General features: G+C 37.6%; 1 protein-coding gene across 1 annotated transcript in view; it reads right to left on the minus strand.

Annotated features, from left to right (window-relative positions):
- SYNE1 (spectrin repeat containing nuclear envelope protein 1) overlaps window positions 1-22122 on the minus strand; it is a 291013-nt gene that overhangs the window by 137105 nt on the left and 131786 nt on the right. The window contains exons 52-64 of the mRNA XM_029962721.1: window positions 21483-21792; window positions 19523-19687; window positions 17837-18190; window positions 13896-14032; window positions 12769-12946; window positions 10598-10780; window positions 8957-9100; window positions 8473-8628; window positions 6639-6803; window positions 5364-5536; window positions 4379-4532; window positions 4098-4241; window positions 1261-1425 (exon numbers count right to left, since the gene is read on the minus strand). Coding sequence (XP_029818581.1) covers window positions 1261-1425; window positions 4098-4241; window positions 4379-4532; window positions 5364-5536; window positions 6639-6803; window positions 8473-8628; window positions 8957-9100; window positions 10598-10780; window positions 12769-12946; window positions 13896-14032; window positions 17837-18190; window positions 19523-19687; window positions 21483-21792 — 2428 coding nt within the window. The remainder of the gene's footprint in view (window positions 1-1260; window positions 1426-4097; window positions 4242-4378; window positions 4533-5363; window positions 5537-6638; window positions 6804-8472; window positions 8629-8956; window positions 9101-10597; window positions 10781-12768; window positions 12947-13895; window positions 14033-17836; window positions 18191-19522; window positions 19688-21482; window positions 21793-22122) is intronic.

The raw sequence follows: 22122 nt of genomic DNA on the forward strand, positions 1-22122 counted from the left end.
CATACCCTACACTAACACCTTTAATTCACATATGGCAGAAAACCCCTTAGTTCTACTTAAAACAGCTAGGCATTCCCTTTAGTTATCTATGGTTAAACATATATTAGAGATAGTCTTATCTCTAGGAACACCAGTGACAGTGTGCTCTCTTAGAAAGCAAACTAGATATCACTATTTTCGACAAGTGAACTGCAGAAAATTATTGATAAAGCATGCATTAAATTCTTTCCCTTCATGCTAAGTTTGTCAGTTCTGAAACCTTAGCTGCCCAAGCCAGCACGGGATGGATGCAACCCATTTACCACAGCCTTAAATTCGAAACTTTCCAGATGTGACAAGCAAACTATAAGACTGATTCTACAACTGAATATGTTTAAAAACAGAGGTTTTAATCTTTTAAAATAAACAAACATCTTAATTTTAACATATGTTTGAGACAACACTCCAAAATAATTTTGATACCCTGTTCCGGACATGTGTGGCATCTTAATGCTTATTAGAACTTAATTAAAAGTACAAAGAGATTCAATCTGAGTAGAAAACATAACAAGGAAATTATCTTAACAAAAAACAATTGTATTTTATCTTAGTTTGCATTTGAGATATATATCCAGATTTTCAAAATGGATTTTTGTAAAGTAAACTATAATAATAAAAATATATGCAGAGTCCCTGATCATACAAAGACCTTCTCAGTATCTGGAATAAAGTAAGAAACATTTCATATCTCAAGTGCAGATTTCAGCAACAGATATTAAAGTATTTTAAGTCAGCCTAAGATAATAACTGGGGAATTACTGAAGTACTATAGGTTCACCTTTCAGTGTCACTAAAGTGATTCAGTAATAATCTTCCCACCTCACCATGGGAGCTAGCCTACATGAATGGAACTGCCTGAAAGTAGGTACATCTGTACCGTAAGCAATAAAAGATGAAAAGTCAATGAAAATATTTTGATATTTCATGAAACACACAGAAAAGAAGAGACAGACCAACATCCAACACAAATTCAATACTTTCAAGAAAACATTAGTATGCCTGGGGATTTCATTCAAGGCCTGATCTTTCTGGAAATGAGCAACAATATTTCCACTAACTTTACTGGAACCAATCTGAGCAGCAAAGTGCTGACATATAATGTGATTGCAAGTTGTTCTCGATACAATTTTTGCTTGGCAATTAATATTACTCTGTTATTTTACAAGTAAGATTTTTCTCTTCTTTTCTTTGGTTTTACTTAGAGTGTCACACATTACGTACCTGTAAATCTCGGAGTGTTGCCTCCTGCTCCTGGGCATCACCATCAAGATGTGATAAACAGTCAAGTTTTTCTTTTTCCTTCTCCAACCATACTTCAAAGGCCTTCAAATTTTTTTGGTACTCTTGATGTAATGTAAGAAGCCCTTCAGCTTTTGTTACTGCCTCCTGTTTGTTAAAGTATTTACACATATGTATACATATCTTAGTGTATCAACAAACCAAGAAAACATAAAACCCAGAAATCCATAAAGGGGAAAAGTTTGTATCTGATGCTGAGCTTTCCTATAATTCAAGAGTACTTTGATTCTGAAGATGGTTTAATCAATTACAGGGAAAGAGGGGCACTTGTAGGGTTACAGATACTTATCCTAAAAGATTATTCACATAAATTTGTGACCTCCAAGATTTTAGTTTTGATCTGGGATTACTTTTAAATAATAGCTTAGTTTCTAATAGCAAGAGACTTTCTTGATTTTTATATCAATTTAAATTAACTTTGCTGAAGTGAGGGGAAGAGGAGGGGCAGACACTGATCTCTTTTCTCTGGTGACCAGTGACAGGACCCGAGGGAATGGCCTGAAGTTGTGTCAGAGGAGGTTTAGGCTGGATATTAGAAAAAGGTTCTTCACCCAGAGGGTGCTTGGGCACTGGAACAGGCTCCCCAGGGAAGTGGTCACAGCACCAAGCCTGACAAAGTTCAAGAAACATTTGGACAATACCCTTGGGCACAGGGTGTGTCTCTTGGGGATGGTCCTGTGCAGGGCCAGGAGTTGGACTTGATGATCTTTGTGGGTCCCTTCCAATTTGGCATATTCTATGATTCTTTGATTAATAAGCACATGAGTTTAGAAATTGCATTTTTCATTTTCCATGACTTTTTTTTTTTGCTCATGGAATAAGAATTTCTGTTAAGAATATCTACCATCCTAGGTTTGAAGACTACTCACGTTCTTTGTGGGCAGTTCCTACAGAGTACAGTAAGAAACAGACTACAATTCTTCTGTGTATGTGGGTGAGCAAGTTACAGTAATTTCACATCTCAGCACTAAAATATTACCATATCTGGGGCACAGAAGGAAAGGTGTCATATATTAGCACAAGAGTAGTCTTTCTAAGTGCAAGAAAAATATATTACATGTAATCCACACCCCCTAAGAAATTATGGGAATGAGGAATCGAGTTCTGAGGGAGACAAGACAGGTTGCATCTGAGGGCAGCAGGCTCATATGAAGATAAACACTTCCATAAAAAGCAGCCATGAACCTACTGTCTGCTTTATCTTTTATTTCTAATAGGTCTTTCTAATGGGAGAGAGGAAGAATACAGAACTATTGTCACAAGACCATCTTCTACAAGGCCTATCCATGCCCAGAAGTGGGAAGGTGGAAAGAGAGATCAGTTCTCTTGCCTCCTGACAGTGACTGCAGGAATCACAGAACCACAGGTCTTGGTCTGCTCAGGCTTGGACCAGAAACCCTTTGGGAATCTTGTCAGGTTTCCCACATGGCCTAAGGCTTTTTAAAGCATTTGACATTCCTCACTTTCCAGCTATTTGCTTTGAACTTTGAACTTCTAAGTGTTGAATGTACTCTTGACACTTAACATCATCACCACAGCTGGGAATGGAAAAGACTAATCATTTGGGATATCAGATGGCAAGAGAAAAAAGCTTCTTGCTGCATGAGGAAAGAGGTACAGAATTCTTGCCTCTGTGAACTACCATCCTTTTGTCATTGTTCCCATGCTGTTGCTCAAACTGAGCAAATATAGGCAGTTTGTATAGCTTTGTGCAAGAGAAAAAGGTAATGGCTAGAGGATCCCCATGCTAACAGGAATACTGGGTATTCACTAGCACTTCCAAGGACTTACTTATCTTTCTGGCAAACCTGAGCAATTTTATTCACAGAAGGTCAAAAGAAAAGAAGATATCTGAGACATATGGTGTGACTCTTGGGGATGGTCCCATGTAGGCTAAGGGTTGGACTCAATGATCCTTGTGGGTTCATGTCAACTCAGCATATTCTGTGATTCTGTGATTCTTGTATGGCATTCTATGCAGTTGTGGAAGAGAGGACCACAAAACAGTGAATCAATTATGTGCTTGAAAAACTGAATTTTGGCCCTTTCTACACGACAAAGGCATCATTGAGACAACAAAATTCAATTTTACTACACTGCTGTCCTGAAGAAAAGTTGGCTGTCTGAGCATACATTAAGCATTATTTATTATCACAGAAGAATTTGGGTTAACTGGAGACAATGACCTAGCTTTAAATCTATCACCAGGTCTTACACTAAAACCCATCCTGATCTTTATCTGTCTGCGCCCAAATCTTTTCCAGATACACAATATCTATATTTACCAGTAAATGTAGTACTTATCATGCTTGTGTCATTATAGTCAGTTTACTTGCTATTAAGGTTTGAGCTCAATAATAAGCCTCTGTAGTTGTCAACTGCCTGTGAATCACATGATTGACTGGTAACATTTATTGCAAACATACACTTACACGAATCAGAGGTTCAAAGATTTTTTCAACTTTTCAGTCACAATGGCTAAAGCCATACCTGTGCTGAAGTCAATGAAAATTTTGACATGGACTACCTCAGACTATTCTCCTTGATGATTTTTTTCAGATTTTTAAAACCTTTCTGAAAAGATGTGAAGCTCAGTGGTACCTGAAGACATATTTATTAATTGCCCTAATAGCTTTCTGTTACATTGTTACAGCTGTATTTAAACTCTTACTCCTCATTTAACTGTAAAATAAATGATAAAGGAGAACACTTTTTCCTTTTGCCAACTAAACAAGGAGTGCTATCAAGAAAAACTGTACCCTTGTTCTTTCTTTGAGGAATTTATACCGCTCCTGAAGGTCCTGGAGTTCAAGCTGAGCAATGTAATGCTCAGCCATTCCACTTCCTTTCACTTCAATGGTCTCCAACAGGCTGTTGTGACTCAACACCTCTTCACTGAGTAGCTACAAAATAGAGAGAGAAGAACACACAAAGGGCAGCATTTAAAAAAGATCGTGGATTAATCTTGCAGTTACACAGGCTTTTTGTTGCCTATAAGGTGACATGGGTTTGTTGCTGGTTTGTTGTAAGTCAAACACACCTTGGCTTTGCTGAGGGCAGCTGTTTTTTCCCTCAGTTCAGCATACTGCCTTTCAGAAGCATTCATACTTGCTTCTACTTTATCCATCCATCTGGAAAACTGATGAATATCTTCCTGGTAACTTGTCCATTTGGATAGAGCTCCTTCCAGTTGACTGTAATTTAAAAATACATATTTGTTGTGATAGTGGAGGTTCCCATGCTATTTAAGCAGTGAGATATAGTCAAAGATATTCTAGACTATAATTATGAGAAAGATGTATCAGAAACTAAGCAGTCTGTTAAAATCCTACAGGTTTTAACTAGGAGCATTGCTTGGCTAATAAAGAGAAATTAAGTTTTCCAAACCTGGAATGTTAAGGAGGTTTGTAAGTTAGCTGATATATTCTAGGTTTAGTAAAATAATTGCAACTGAAAAAATAAGACGCAGAATCAGAATTTTTCTGTCCCTTTGCATACATTCCAAAGTTACTGCATTCTAATGTTTAATTATCTTTGGCTTTTTAACTTGAAATATTTGCAACCATTGATGCTCCATCAAAGAAGACTACATTTTTTCCCTATATTTTTTTATTCTATCACTAGGAGTGTCATTATTGGACACTGCTATAACAGTATGTTCTGTGAAATGCTAGCAAGTGGAAAACCAGATAGGATCTTGACAGAGCAACCATTAATGTCCATGTCAAGATCTTCTTATTTCTGAGAAGATTTCACAGCATCAAGTGCAACACGAAGTAAAATATACAAGATTATGAACATGGAATACAGTTTTAAGAGTATATTGACAATAAGGGTTAGATTACTCCCCTTTTCTACTTCAAATGAATATGCCACTTATGGCCTCTAGACCTGCAGTGTTTGGCACATGCAGTCACTTTACACGAATTTGACTCTTGTAATAATAAAACTGTGGGAATTACTTTTCAAAAGTTTAGGCGGTGCTTTGTTGCTAAATGTCATTCTGCACCTCATGCCATTTTTACCTCTTGCACTGGATACAAGCAGATAGAAGAGAAGCCCAGCTGTCCTTCAAGTTCTGCAACTGCCCTTCAATCACTGGTACTCCCTCCAGAGAAGTATTTTGTAGAACAGATTCTCCTCTTGTCAGAATGATTTTCATTTGGATTTCTTTTTCTTGTTTCACTGCTAGCAGGCTCTAAAAAGTGAGTGGATATTATTTTATTTTTATCATTAACTGGTCATGAATATTCTAATTGGCTTTAAGGAATATGAGCTGAGCATGTTTAGGAGCTGGTACAGTCAATTTGAAGAGGGACAGTGGGGTCACAGTTGGGCTTCGACAAGGCAAAAGTGACTTTCAAAGGGTAGGTTCAGGCTATTAAAAAAAATATTAGTTGACAGGGAAGTTTTCATGGAATCTGTGCAGGTACTTACAGTGTATCAGAGAAAGTACTGCCAGGTGGAAAAGCTGACATTCCAAAGGAAATGTCATTTAGATGGAAAACAGGAGGATATACTCACAGAGAAAACAAGATGTAATGACAAAGCTCTTCTACAAGGCTAAAATACACTTCTACCCATCTAACTTAAAGTTATCAACAAATAAAGTTAGCAGACTGTCAGCAATGTCAGCCTAGAGACAGCTCCTGGAGCTGTGCAGTTGCAAACTAACAGTTCCTAATACTACGCAAACTCATGAAAAGCCTAAAAGCATGAACCCAAAAGACTCAACGAACAAAAGGCAAAACACAATTTTAGTATTATGCTACAGTCTCTTGATTTTTGATGTATCCTTGTAATTTTGAGAATTTTCAGCTCAAAATCTGAGACATCAATAATATAAAAAGTATTGTTTTATAAATACTGCTCTTAGACATTATTGTACACTGATACCAACAGATGCTATTTTATTAACTCTAGTCACCATTTTAAAAGCAATGATAGGAAAAGGTGTTCTGAATCAACTGTATCACCTGTAAGATCTAGGAATATATATTAAAACAACAGAAGTGAATACCCTATTTCATCCATTTAACCTTCAGCAGCCACACAATGTCTTTTGAGTACTTTAAGAATTTTCATATATGCAGCTCTCTCTCTCTTAGAGGTCTCTATATCCTTCTTAGACAGAAGTTCTAATAATGAGCTCTTTCTGCTACAAGGAGTTATTTTTCAATAAATTGAAAATCAGTGTCTGAACAACAGTCATTAGATTAATACGCAACAACTAAGTATCTTATATTTGTGTTCTTCTTATAGATCTAAAAAGAGCAGGTTTTGGACTCATGTTTCCATACCTCTAGTTTTAACATCCGGCTGTCCAGAACACTCTTGTCTGCAGTGGGATGACGGTAGGAATCCAGCATGTGAACTGCATCAGCAACCCAGTCCTGGAGGTCCTTGACACTGTGTGAGAACTGCTGGTGCTCTACTACGATCCTATCCATTCTGGAAATTTTCTCCTGCAATTCATATAGAAGTTAGCACCAACAGTATTTTAAAGATTGCTTATTCCCCATATCTACTTATGGACTTAGAACAAGTCTCTTAAACTATACTCGGAAGTCTGCTTTATACATTGATAATTACAAGTACACTTACTTGAGCACTGAATGCATTTTGCATACAAGCACACACTAATGCATTGTCCAAAGATAAAATACAAATGAAAAATTCAGAAATGACTTTTTTTTGTTTTCTAAATTTAAAGCTTCAGTTTTCTGGTTTTGTTTTTTCTTAAACATCTGGTAAATCACATTTAAACTCCATGTCAGTGTTGCACTGGAAGATAACTTGCAAAATCTGCCAGTGCGCAAGAAAGACTTAAGCCTGTGAAGCTATGCCACTGCACCTACATTACTTTGTTAATATTTGGAAAAGACAGACCCGTTTTCCTCAATGACTCCCACTGGTATAACTATTCCTCTGAAAAATCACTGACACACACAAATCAAAAAGAAATGCTCAAGTTACATTGCTAAAAGGCTTGAGCTGAACAGGAATACACAGCAGAGTGTATTTCACACCGTGACAGAAGTAAAGTCAAGTCAGTGTAACAGGCTTAGGAAGTTTCTGAGTGGGATCTTTCTCAAGCTTCCACAGCTACCCAAAGAATTTCAGGATTTCTCTCACAGGCTGGATCATCTGTCCTCTGTCTTAGACTCCTTCTTCTCATCCTGTAATCTCCTACAAGTTCTGTTCACATAAGCTTACATTAGTAACTCAGGCATATTTTGCTTCTTCATTTTCATTGCAGACATGAAAATTTATTATGGTCATGCATGCAATCATTTTTATGAAGTCACAGATATGCTTTATAATTGTTATTTCCACAGCAAATGCAGAAATCAAAAAAGTAGCAATCCCCCAAACATAAATACTTTCTGAATTGAATAGTTATTCTAAAACATATTCCCTATACCCTTAATCATTCTTGTTATTGTAGCAACTGTAAGCCTAATTCCATATCAAGCCTCCTTCATGACGTGAACTTTGCAAAAAGTAACAGTCCTAATATGAAGGCCTTCTTATCTCTCTACACAATAGAGATGGTAGAAGTGATGAAGTGTGTCAAATACCACTCAAAAAAGACAGGTTAAACTCTTGGTTCTTGGCCTGACGCTTTAGAATTTGGCCTATGCCTGCCCTTGAATCTTCAAAAGCAGCCTAGGAGGTATTTTTTCTAGAAGATAAATCTATTACTTTTAGATGAAGATACTTACAATGCAAATAATCATCATTATAGATGAGATGAAATAATAACTTTTCTGCATTATGTATTTTCTAAAAAAACTACCCTTCCCTCATTTTTGAAATACACTCCTTTCAGGTGCCACTTATTACAAAACTAAAATGTCTTCAATGCTTAAAATAATCAAAATCAAATCTGATTATTATAGAATCAGGTGAGGTTTACTTCTTAATCAACACACTTTTAAATAAAAAAATAAAAAATCAGTTACATTTTGTTGACAGTTCTTACTTTCCACTCCTAAAAGTCAATGTGAAAGACAGAATAGATCAGACACCACAGAGCAGACAAGCAAGACAACTGCAGTGTTTCACATTTCAGTATTTTTCCCTACATACATCAAAGGAATTGCTTAAAAACACATACACTGGGTGCATTACCTTTGTCAGATTGCTTAGAGTAAGATACTGAGAAGACAACTGAGACACTTTGCGCATAAAGCTTTTGCTGACAGCTTGTTCTTCCCACAGCTGCTGAGCTTTCTCTTTTAGCCTGTTGAGCTGATGCTCGTGGCAGCTTATTTCCTCAAGGACAGACTGTAAAGCAGAAGCACGGTAATATTAAGACTGGGTGCAAGTAAGCTGGAAATAGAGAAGCATGAAGGCACCATGAAAAATAGAAGTGACATATGGCAAGCTTGCTGAGAAAGGCACACCATACGGTTACAACAATGAAGCAGTATATCAAAGAAACATGGAGATGCAAAACTTGATGGAACAGGATCATCAACAGCAAACCTTGAAACCAGTTCTCATCTTATTTAGAGGTCAGGATGCTAGAATGATGAAGCTTGTGTAAGGAAACAATGAGGCCAGGAGGATGGGACAGGAAAGTCTGGCTGTGGTAAACACACTTATAAGTCACCTGCAACTTCTGCTGTTCTCTCCTCTTGGAAGGAAGATCATGGAGCCGACTGCTACTTCCTTGTACTATCTTCTCAGTTGAGGTCAGCCACTCCTGCAAAGGCTCAGCAGTTGCTTCAAAGTCCTTCATCTGGATCTTTAAGTTCTGGGAAGACATGCAAATATCTATGAACATTCTCAGTGCACTGGACATAACTAATGCACAAGACAGAGATTAAGTACACAAAAAGGATATGTAATTGCAGGCAAATTATAGACAGCTCTTCAAACAAATTACATCAGCCCTGCCTCTTCCTATCCCACAGATACTGAAATAAAAGTCTGAGAGGGCACACTTTCAAAAAGCAAAACAGAGGCAACAATGTACTACATGGTTAAGGGGAGGCTGAAGCAAATTTCCTCTGAATAGAAAGCTTCACAGATCTTAGGAGATTTGACTCAATCTAAGCATAACTAACATAACTTAAGGCAATCTGAAGAAAGGCTGATTTTGGATATGAGTTATCTGACTGCAGTCATTCACACTGACCTCTCCTTAAATGGGCTGCCACTATTTCTAGGTGATGTTTGACTAAGTTCAACCCAATCTGGGGGAACACTTCTGGTTATACTGTAACATTTTGGTCATACAAATGTGTGCCTTAAGGGCGTATGTAGGCATTCCTTCAATGTCTGCATATTTTTCTTGTAGGTTTTTTCTGCATTAGTTAAAAAAAGAACATCAGAAATAATGCATATGGAATAGAATCCCGAACAGCATAGCTCCTGTGCCCTAGTTATTTTATTTTTTAACCCCAGACATATTTAGTTTTCTTTTTAGATATACCCTTATCACTTGAACATCAGAATGAAAAACTAAGCCTATGAGACTGGGAAATGTTTGACTCAAAAAGACTAACCTCTAAGAACATCCTCTTTCCATGGTAACCCTGATATGAAGAAAGGTAAGTCCTTGCTACTCAAGAATTTTCTTTGAAGCACTTTCCTACATAATGCATTAAATGTATTTAAACTTTTTTTTAGCTGTCGATGCAGCACTGGTTTGGAACAAGAATGCCTATGAACTTTAATTCTCCTGTGCTATCCAGCTAAGATCTTTCGACCTTAAAACCTAGGACCTTAAAAAAGATTATGATTTTAAGATATTCTCAATCAGCTGGTTGAATTGTGAGTTCTGAACAGAGAAAGGCGTTGGTATTTATTTAAAAAGTTCCTCAAATAAATAGGTACATTTCACCTATTTGCAATAAGAAAGACAACATTTACACACTGTTCTGGGACTATTCAATCAGCAACGGTGTCAGAAACCTGTGCAGAAATACTTCTTCAAAAAGAAAATGTGTTTTAGTAACCCAGTACAATTTGATCAGATTCTGATGAATCTGAGCAGTTGCCAGCTTTGATTCTGAACAACAGCCTTCTCCATAAAACATTTCACTGAAATCAAAGTGGATTCAGGTCATAAAAATAGAAGCAAACAAAAGTAAAGTGTAAGCAGAAGAATAAGACTTCTTGAAAATAGTTACATATTAATTCTGTCACATCATAAAAACTTACAGTTATACACAAAATCTAAGCTATGCTGTTTGAAACAGAAGCAAAGAGGAAATTTAGATCCAGTCTTTCCCCACTGGTTCAATACCTCCAATGCAGATTTCTTCTGGTGGAGGGTGGTGATAAAATTTTTCCAATCTTCTTTAGCAGTAGCAGATTTGTCCTGGATAACTTTAGCCTTTTCCTTTGGTAAAACAGAGCACAGCAGTTCTCCTTTGGATGCTACCAGGTTTAGTTTTTGTTGCCCATTCTCACTTTCCGATAAGAATTCCTAAAAATAGTAATAAAAGAAGCTAATTGGTGAACTTTGGGTCCCAATAAAGGCAAGGTCCCAGAAAATTTATGAGGGATAAGAGTTTACTGTTTCTGCTTGTTAACATGCTAACACATCTTTCAGTATATTCTATTTCAATATTACTTGTATTGATTGGATTTACAGATAACAGCTACTTAATCCAGAAATGCTACATCTAAATAATGTATATATAAGACTCTAGGATCACCTGTATGTTCTGTATTTCCTGAGGCAGTTACTGGTCATTTACTTGGCTATTATACTTTAAATATCCATGGTGCAGAAAGTGACAAAAGTTTCATTTCAGCGAACTAGTATCCTGGCAGAGGTAACACAGGGGCCCACTCAGAGGCACACACAGGACTGAAGCCTTGCCCATGGGTAAGCTCCACCTCTGCTGGCCTTCCCACAAGCATGTGGGGGTGTGGGCTGATGCTTAGATCCTGAGCAATGTCCAATCTGTTGTGTTTATACCTCTGTATCCTTAATTTATCTTCCCTGTTTGAAAGTTTATTGGGACAATGTTTTTATAATTACTAAAAAACTTTGTGAGCACTTAGGACTCAAAAGAAATAAGCAGTCTTGAACAGCAATATTTTAAACTGTTACTATTATGATTATGTAATACACAAATAGTTTCATATCCATAATCATAATCCCCTGCAAAAAAACCCAGAATCTTGTGTCTGAAATGCAGGTGTCACATTCACGCTCAAGAGTAACAGGCTTGATACCAGAATTACTAGGTCAGGTTCTGATTCTGTGTTACACTAGAGGTCTTAGTAGAGAATGCAAAGGGTCTGTTAGCTTTGAGATAACATGGATTAAGTTCTGGCTATATTAAAATTTAAGATATACTTGCCTCGTAAGTTAATTATGTCAAATGTGCTAACAGACAGAATATTAACTTTCAAGGAAAAAAAAAAGTTTATCTAGGTTACTAAGATATCACCAGAAGTCCTAAAGCAGTCCAAAAAAAGTTTATTTCATCTATAATGAAATTTCATCTTCCTTTCAGGAAGAAGGAGAGCAAGGTAAGGTCTTATGCTATGAGGGGGGTACAGTGATAAAGAAAAAAAATTTACCACTGTTGAAAAAAACCTGCAACTTTGTTAAAACATTTATATTCAATGTAAAAAATTACCAGGACTTTTCCCCCTGATATTTTCTCTGAAGATATTCTCATTATGCTGAAGTTAAATATTTGATATATTAATATATCATTTTTTGCTCTTTTAAGTAAACCACTTTAGCAAAGGAAAGTAAATTTACCAAAAGGAGAAGGACGTGATTTGGCTTTTGCTATTTTCTGAGAAACAGATATGAATTTCTTCTGTTATACTGTCTAACTAAAGGTATAACAGTTGCATTATATAATTCTTACTTTGCTATTTTCAGTTAAAATTAGAGCTCTATTCTATTAATAGAAGTATTTCTTTCAATTGATTTATTAAAATAAACTTCCAGTTGACACTCCTTTCTACAGAACTGTTTGGACTTATTTTAGCTTTATGTGAAAAAGACACTTTTTAAATGCCCACTTGGACTGCACAGAATTTAACTCTGGTCTTGTACCATAAGGGCTCCACTTCCATACATGAGGAAAAATATTCACATAACTGTGAAATAATTCCAGATACTAAGACCCGATTCTGATATCGTTCTGATTTTAGAGTAGTATCCCACTTAAAACATAATTTTTCCCATCGCAAAGAAGAAACAGACAGTTAAAACTACAAAGTTACTATGAGAGATGACTACTTACAAACTGTAGCCCAACAATTAAACTAAACAATATAGATTAGTAAAGAAAAAGAGTGTTTATTTCCTTGCAATTAGTCACCTTCGGTGTTAACAATAACAACATCAACAAAAAATAGTAATTAATCAAACAATCCAATCTGAGCTGCATATGAAATTCATTGGGTCTTCCTTAGACTAGTATTTTACTGTCATAGAGTTACCTGTATTTTCTGCAGACTTGCTGAAGCTTCACTGATATTTTGAGGCACATCAAAGCATTTGGCAGTGGTGACTTTTGCATTGACCAGCCACTGCTGAAAATCCCTGAAAGCCGTCCGAAATCTTTGCTGCAAGATCTGCTCTTTGCTCTGACATCCTTTTGAAGCTTGCAGGCAGAGACTGGGTTTATCACATCAGGGGAGAAGAAGAGAGCAAGGGAGGGAGTGAGGAAAGGTAGGACTCTGTTAGGTGACAATGCTATTATTTAGTTCTCAGAAATACAATGGTAAGGTTAGGTTAACCTGGATTCCTCCTACCAAATTTATGCACATAACTGAAGCACCAGGAAATCCACTAGAAGCTTTCAGTTCTTAAAAGTGAAGCATGTAAATTGGGACATAACTGTCACAGATATGACAGGTATAAGTGTTTCCAGAGAGTGACTCAGAGCACCAAAGCCTGAACAGACTCTGCAAGCCCTTTTCTCTCTATGGGGACAGGGTGCAGAACCACAGTGATTATTTCTGTGGTTCAGTTAAGTCCACAATGTTAAAAGAGATCAATCTGAGACATCACACCCTTCTTCTGCAGCTACAGAAGGCAGAAGCTATAATCCCCTGCAAAAAACAACAGAATCTTGTGTCTGAAATGCAGGTGTCACATTCCAAAGTAAATTAGATAGAGTGACCTGAGAGAAAGACAGAAAGCAAGCAAATGCTACCTCTCCTAGCTAGTTCCTGTTTCAAGGAAAAGTAAACTGAAGGACAAAATGTAGAAAAGTATATAACTAGGTGGTGGAGCTTGTTCCTCCTTCAGACAAATAAGACATGCTGCTACCTCACAGTTTTTTACAAGTACTCTTTCTGAAATAGGTCAGGTATGGACATACATTTAGTTTCACATACATTGAGTTTAGTGGCATAGCCTGGCTTAAGAGAAAAAAAAAACAAAGAACAAAAAAAAATCCAACTTACTACTTTTTATAAATTCTGTTGACACCAAAATTAAAATAATTATTCTAATCACTGCATACCTCTAATTCTAAAATTCTAATTAATGGTTCCCTAAAAGACGGCTCACATCCTGCCACACAGACATGGGATTAAATATAAACAAGATGAACGCGTACCTGTTATACTCCTTAATCAATCCTGAAACTTTTGAAGAATGAGTACTCAGATCCCTGGAAAATCTACAAAGATCATTCAACTGACTTTTGATCTCATCTGTAATATGTTCAGACTTTACTAGAGCATCCAATGTTTCCTGTTAAAAGAAATTAAGAATATTGGTGAGTATGTGTAAAAAAAAAATACATCTTTTGAATCAGAATTTATCAGAGTTTAAATTCGAACTAATTCATGATCTATGCATATTTATCAAGAATATTTGAGCAGTCAAATCCAGAGAAGCTTATTTGAAATTATGAGTTTCTAGAGATAAAACTTCTGGACGCCTCAACTTTCTTAGCTCAAAATGTTCTCAAAGCACATTTTGAAATACAAATTTCATTTCAATAAATGAGCTATATTCTTGTCAATTAGCTGCATACATATGAAAGTACATATAATTAGGGAACAGCAAATGATATATGTTTATATAAATGAAATTGGCCTGTTGACTTGAGTTTAGCATGTTCAATAAAAACTGTTTTGAGCCGTATCCAGAAAGTTAATTTACACCCATAGCTTTTTATCAGCTTCAACTCTTTCACAGATGACTTCATAATGTAAAAGTACAGCTGCTCACAATCCTGTGAGAGTAACTGGGTTACTGCCTGTCATTGCTGCACTGGAAAGATTCTTTCTTTGGAGACAGCTAAGCCAACAACAACAAAAAAAGCTCTTTTGTTGGCTTTGCTTTCGTCACTTGGAGAGGTGTGATAAGTATTCCACCAAAAACGGTGCTTGTTGATGTCCACAGCATCTCCACTGTAGAATCCTGCCAGCTACTCCAGCATAATGAGCAGTGCAGACTTGGCTCCCTGCCTCACTAGGAACTAAATTCTTCAGACAGTCCTCTTAGACTAACAGCAGAGACTCTGCAGTGCAGGCAGGCCAGAGTATTTGGCATGTACAGATTAGTTTGGCTAAAGTGCCAGTCTGGAAGAAGCATACAATATAAACTTAAGAAACAGATCACATGAAAATGAAGACAGATTTGAATAGGGACCCGGAAGTGGGAAATAGGGATGTCCCCAGATTACGTTTCTGAATACATACATATATATATATATATATATATACATATATATATATATGAAGGTGCTTGAAAATATACATAGTAAACAATTTGTAATAATCTATCACTATAATACTGAATGTCCAGGAAAAGTAAAAATTATACACTTGAAAACATATGTAGAATGTTTACAAAATATCACAATCCACATGACAGAGATAAAAATGTTCACTGAGCAGATTTTTCACTGTAAAATATTAACTCTGCAATAAATAAATATCTCTTTATGCAAAACAAAAGTAAAAAGAAACATTAGTAAGAGTCTAGCAAGCTGATCAACAGACTTAGTAAGAACAGCAAAAGGGCAAGCACCACGGATTAAGCTCATGTGTCTGCTGTTCACAAGCAACTTTGTGCTTGCTTCATATCTTTTTATATTGTGTTTTTGAGCCAGTAAAAAGAGATAAAAGATATATTGCTTTTTTGTAGTAACTGAGCTGTCAGAAAGAAAAAGCACAACTATCCATCTTGAAAAAAATGAAGCTACAAGTGGGTGTTGGCTATGAACAACAGAGCTTTAGACCCTAATAACAGCTTGATTATATTAACATTACAGAAATCTGTTTGCATCTACAGATTACAGGGAAGTCCTGTAAAATTAAGTCTAGAGACATTTCAGATGTATTAGGTGTAAAAACTTTTATGTGTTATTGTTAGTCTGAAAAAATATTTTGCTGCAGCAGATTTTTCAGGACTCCTCTGACTAACATTATTCATATTATGGATTTTATCTTCTTTGAGCCACTCATACAGCAGCAATCTGTTCAATCATGATTAAAAGACACTTTTACATTAAACACTGCCAATTTGTTTCAATGCCATATAACGTAGAATTTGAATTAAGTAATTATGTAATAGCAATGATGCGTAGAAAAAACCCTTAAACAAACTCCTTTTTGCTTATGTTACTTTATGTTAAACTACTTAGAGGATTTTTTGAAAGCATTAGAAATAACAACACAATGGACACCACACAGAATGTCACAAATTGCCTAGGGCAGGAATGACCATAATGAAATACAAACACCTCTTTTTTTTGGTAAAGAAAGCATGTCTTAACACTAGTATAGGCTTAAAACTTCCTGGTTTCAATATAATTTTTCTGTTTCAAATAACCTACCTCAAAAACTACTAAAAGGTTATTCTGATGACATACAGCCTCAGGCATAACCTACTAATGAACAGGAACAATAACTTGCAAAACAGGGTAAATTTAACTATACCATTTTTCCATACAGAAACAGTGATAACACTGTTGCAGCCACCTAGATTTAATTTTGAATCTGACAATTACCAAAATAATTTGCTGAATTCCAAGTGCAAAATCTGTTGCTCTTATGTTGCACATACCTAAGGAAACAGAGCTTGAGTATAACACAGTAACCGAATGAGCTTGATAATTCTGAGAATTAGGAAATGCATTTTTAATTTGTGGCCTTGGCTTACATGGCAACAGAATCACTGTGAAACAATGGAAATGGAAAGCTGCAGTGCTATTTTATGTTCACAATAGAACCTATCCCTGGGGTCCAGAAATGGAAGGAGAACTGTCACATTTCCTCTAACTATAAATAAAATTACATAGCAGTGCTGTGTATAGTTATATCTTGAGAGGTTGCTGCATTTTCCTCATTAGCCAATGTTTTCAACTGTTACATAGTGCTACAGTACATGCATATTATATATACTACTAATAAAAGCAATATCTTTTGAATTTAGTACTTTTCCATTTATGAAATAAAAAATGCCTGGTGTGTTGATGATAATCCCATGTCTTCCTTTCCTTTTTAAAAACATATATACTTGCATATTTGTACCACTATTTGCTGCAACTTAATGTCAGCTTTGTTGCTCCTATGGATACATACAAGCATTCAAGCAAGCAGTTTCTATAAATCTGTGCAAGGAATTCTGTGAAAGAGGAAGCCACAGAAATAACTTGTTTTGGATACTGGAGAAAAAGATTAATAATCTCAGTTCAAAAAGAAGGTGTTATGGGGGTTTTTTTTGAATATGATTTCAGTCAAGGGGGCAGAAAGCAGGCATCACACACCTTTCTCTCTTTACTGAAACTGTTTTACTGCAACACTACCCTGTAAGGGAAATACTCCGTATCTTTCATCAACATCTCTGATTCACTGTAGCTGAGATACATACAAAGAAGCATCTTGCCTGTTGCAAATATATGTATATATTTATATAGTGTGTGTGTGATACATACATGAGGAATATTTTTGCTAGAAGACAATTAGAAACAGAAACAAGCTCTATTTCTCTAAATTCCACTGCGTTCCAAAGCAAAGCCATTAGCAAATTTACAGAATAACTTCTTTAAATATTGGATAAGATTTCAACGTGCAGAGTGTAAAGGATATTTCAAGAGAAGGAAAGTATAAGCTCAACACACTCCAAACAAACTTGAAGTCAGAAATGGCTCCAGCTGCTTACTTGGCTTTTAGGAAATGCTTCACATTTCCTCCATCAAGTGCTATTCCAGTTTGAAACACTGAGCAGCTTGGAAGCGCGGCTCAGAGCCGGTGTGCCAGCTCCTTGGCTTTATCACAGGGGCGAGCCCTGGTTTTAACACCTAAAATCCAGGCAGCGTTTGCTAAGCCTTGTACGGCAGAGGCCAAGGGGAGAATGTCTTCTGCCAACTGTGATCACAGTTTTAAAAAGAGTTTGGATAGCTGGGATTTCATGGAAATATCTCTCACGAGTACATCTTTATTACATTTCTACCTGACAAGCCCCGCTTGGTGGAAGTTTCCTGCCCACAGTGACCATACATTTACAACCAAGAAGCTGCTAGGAAAAGAAGCATGCCCTTACTTTCTCCTTGCGCCAGCTCTCCACGACCTCGGCGTCGGTGTGCCGGCTGTCGGCGGGGACCAGCCCCTGGGACCAGGCGGCCAGCTGCCCGCCGAGCCGCTGCACAGCCTCCTCCAGCCGCCCGGCCTGCGCCGCGAACTCCCGCTCCGACAGGGCCATCTGGCTCAGCAGGTCCCGCAGGCCGCCCTGGCTGCGGCGGGCGCTCTCCTCCCACTGCCGCCAGTCCGCCTGCAGCGCCTGCATCTCGCCGCCAGCAGCTGGCACCGCCGGCCGTGGTGCCGCGCTTCGCGCGCGGGCCAGCGTCTCCACTCGGCACAGCCGGCCCGCGCCGGCCTGCCGGGACTCCACCAGCTCCTGCAGGGCGACATTGCCATGGTAACCCGGGGGCCGCCATCGCCATGGCCGCGAACGGGGGCCCGCCCGGGGGACGCGTCCCGTCTCCTCCCGTCCCGTCCCGTCCCGCACCGAGCCGCGACTCTGGGAATCGCCGCCGGGGGCCGGGGGGAATAAAACCCAATAGAGGTGTGCGGGCCTTGCATGGATTAAACGATTCTGAAACTGTCATAAGCTTTGGAGAGAAAGAACGCACGTGGTTTAGGCGCTGAAAATAACGTTTTAGGCTGAGATTCGGAACATAAAGACTTTGTTGTGATCTTTGCAAAAAGAAAGGCTGGTGTGTAGCTGCTTGCAGCAGTCTTAAAAACGTAACTGCAGTTTACAGCCTGCCAGTGACCTGTGGTGCGCCAAAACTGATTGCACGAGTTTTTTTTCTGAGTTTTTTTTCCCGAGTTTTTTTTTCCAGAGCTGAATTTGTTCTACAGTGTCCTCTTTCAGTCTCACATATCTCATACAAGGGAATTTTGAGGCCTCTCAGCTTAAGAAACTAGAGAATATAAATACCATCCCAAACACTGCATGCTAGAGTGATGTTATTTCTTCTCTTGTTAGTCCTATGAGCTAGACACTGCTATCTCCTCCCCTTCCTGTTTAAAAGATCAGGAGTTTGAGCACAAAGGAGACTGAAAAACTACCCAAGAGTGTACAACAAATCTGTAATTTGATTTTGGGGATCCTGAATCTTCAATGAGCATTCAAGTTCACTGGCCCACTCTCTCATGCTTAGGAGCAGAGTAAAATGTTATAAGTATCTGAAAGTAAACACTAGACACAAGCAAAACATGCAGTCTGCTTTAATGCTGCATTCAGGAATATGAAAACTGCTTAGGCACTCAAATACCGAAGAATAGATGCAGGCTATGGAGAATACACACAGAGAGGCAACCCATACATTTCTACTGTATTTGGGGAGGACAATCTTTGTGCTGTTTTACACGTCTCCATTTCATGCAAAGCAGAAAAGGTCGTTTCTGACTTTTGATTCAGACAATTCTGCTCATGGAGAAAGCATATTTGGGGATGAGGACAGAAGCATTTTCATTAATCAGCTAAGCAACATTCTTCTGTGATGCCACTAGGCTTCAGTTCTGGTAAATTGTTTCCATGTGTGCTGTGACTAACAAATATGATTATACTTTTACTCCATCTGTTAATACCGGGAAGGGAGTGAAAAACAAAGCACAGCTTAGAAAGCTTGCTTTCAGATAACTGAAGATCCCACAAGTGTTTGACTCGGGCTTATTTTAGAGCATAGAGTCTGAATTACAGAAGAAAGCTAACTTATCTTACATTGATTTTGGCCAGCTTCTTCTGTATAGTTGGTGTATCTCCAGATGCATCTGACCAGCGGTGAAGCTCTTCCTTTGCAGAATGCAGCCAGTCTGTGAATTCATGCACAGCATCAAGGTAGAGCAAATGATCCTTCACAATATCTTCCACTTTCCTCATTTTCTCCTATCATTCAGATGGGAAAAAAAAAGACCATTAAAGTACTTAAATACTATGCTGGCTTTAAGTATGCAAGGCTGGTTTGACTTTATAGTGTGGATACTGGATAGAGTACAGCTTGTAGCAGCAGAACACAGTGCTACACTGCACAAGGTTTGGGTCAGGTTGGTCTGGACGAGCATTTTCTGCTGGAGCACAGGCCATCTGAAGATGAGCACAAAAGTTAACACAGTCTAATGTATTGTTTAATAGATATCAATACTGCAGTTGTGCAACTCCGGCAGGCCTTTTTCCCGATACACTCTGGAGAGTCTTGCAGATCACCCCTGAATACTCCCAGGAAGCAGCATTGCTACCAGAAACACAGCTCTTATTTAGAATATTTATAAGCACCAAGTATTTACAAATGCTAAGCAGAGTCATAGAGATGCCTCACAGGAAGACCACAAAGGAGGAGTTCCAGTGGTCAGAAGTGCAAAAGGTTCTTATGGTGATGAGTCCCATTTTGACCATCAGATCAGGGGTGGCAGCTGTCCACAGCTATCTGCCCTGCAGTCCTGGAGGATGCTTTCCTTGACACAGACGTACAACTGCCTCCTGGCTCTATCTTAGCTTTTTAATGTAAGCTTAAAGTGCATCAGTTTACCTTACTACAAAACAGTGAAGGAGTATAGTGGCCTAGATTTGCCTTTAGTCTGACAGACTAGATTTGTTGCTATATTCTTGTGAGATAGCCCTAATGAGTATTTATCAGAACTAACCAAAAGTGAAGTGAGCTAATCAAATAGTTTTTTACTACTGTGTGGATACTCTAATCTAGATTGAAGAGTCTTGAAAACAGTTTCGAATTAAACCACCTAAAAGTTAAACTCAGTTATTTTTAACTTTGATTAACTCAACATTCAACAGATGCTTTTAAAAACTAAGTTAGATTAATAAATCCTACTGTTCCCTCTGAAAATAATTATCATAATTTCTCAAAATCTTTTGGATCAATTAGACAATGGATGGTTACTAGCTAAACAAAGATGATCTAAAGTAAATCCTCAAAGCTTTTATATCTTAATGCATTTTGTGGAACAACAGGGTAAGAAAACGTCCACATACACCCGACTGCAAACAAAATAGCCTTTCTAGGGAAGTAAAAGAGCCTCAGTAAAGAAAGCCATGCATCTCTGTTCACATTGCTCACACCAAAATGTAGCACCAGTAGAAAGGGAGAATGGAGGCAAATTGTTTCGCTGTCCTCATCTGGTTGGCAGAAGGTCTCAGTCAGCTCATAGGTTTTTCCTTAGAAACCAAACAGAATATCTGTATAGCATGTGCAGTGCTTAGTGACTTGAAACACCACAAAATATGGGCATTTATCTTTTTGACAATAGGATTTCTCTTTCTGACAATATGTCAGGGAAGCATTTTATTCTGTCTCTCAGGAAGGCATTTCATTCTTCCCCATCTAGGTAAAAAAAAAGTGCTAGGAATGAATGAAAAAGAGTTAGAGGAACATAAATCTTTAAGAATATCAGAAATACTACTGTATTTATGAAACTAGGAATAAAATATATGGCCTTCACTTTTCAAAAATAACCATAGAAATTTAAATTCCCAATACAGTTTTTGCATTCCATTGAATTTTACTAAACTGTATCCAATTTTTTACTAGACTTAACCATAATAGAGGCAAGATGATTCAAACACAGTCAATCCTTTAGTTACTAAAAAATTACAAAAATAAAATTTTTAGTTATATATACAAAAGTTTAAACATTTTATTTATTTGAAATGGAGATCTTTATCTTACCTTGGCCACAGTTGAGATGTCATTAAACTGTGTTTTTAGCTCTTCCTGAGCTGCATCTCCAAAAGAATCATCTCCCGTTTTTTCATATAGTTCCACAGCTTTGTCAATGAGTTGCTGTAAATCATCAGAGTGATCCTCTATCTCAGAAACAATAGCCTGGAAGTGGTCCAGTTGAGCAAACTTCTCCTTCAGACCAATCTGTGGTTCTAAAGGCTGTTCCACTTTGCGATCCAATTTCTCTAACCACTGTTCCAGCTGGTTCTTCCTTTCCAGATAGTCATTCCACTGGCTAATAACAGAATCTAGGCAGCTTACAGTAAAAGAAACATACAAAGTGCGGATGAGAACTTCTGAACATTTGGAAAAAAAAGAGTATGCTTATACCTTGTTACACAGTCTGTAGCCATGCATAATATTTAGAATATGTTTTTTTCTGCATCTTGCTTTAGTTTTCTGTATTAATTTACATCCTAGTTATTCTAGAATTCCTGTGGGTTTTGGGCTACTAGGTACAACCTAATGCAAGTGCTTCCCTATTTCAGGTTACATGAGTGATCTATCTGTCTCAGACTAATTAAAAGCACATTTCAGTGTCTGTACAGCAAAGTAAAATACTGAGCATTACTGGAGTAATAAAATA

Source organism: Manacus vitellinus, unplaced genomic scaffold (assembly GCF_001715985.3).
Source record: "Manacus vitellinus isolate BGI_N305 unplaced genomic scaffold, ASM171598v3 scaffold_4_pilon, whole genome shotgun sequence".
Taxonomy (NCBI): domain Eukaryota; kingdom Metazoa; phylum Chordata; class Aves; order Passeriformes; family Pipridae; genus Manacus; species Manacus vitellinus.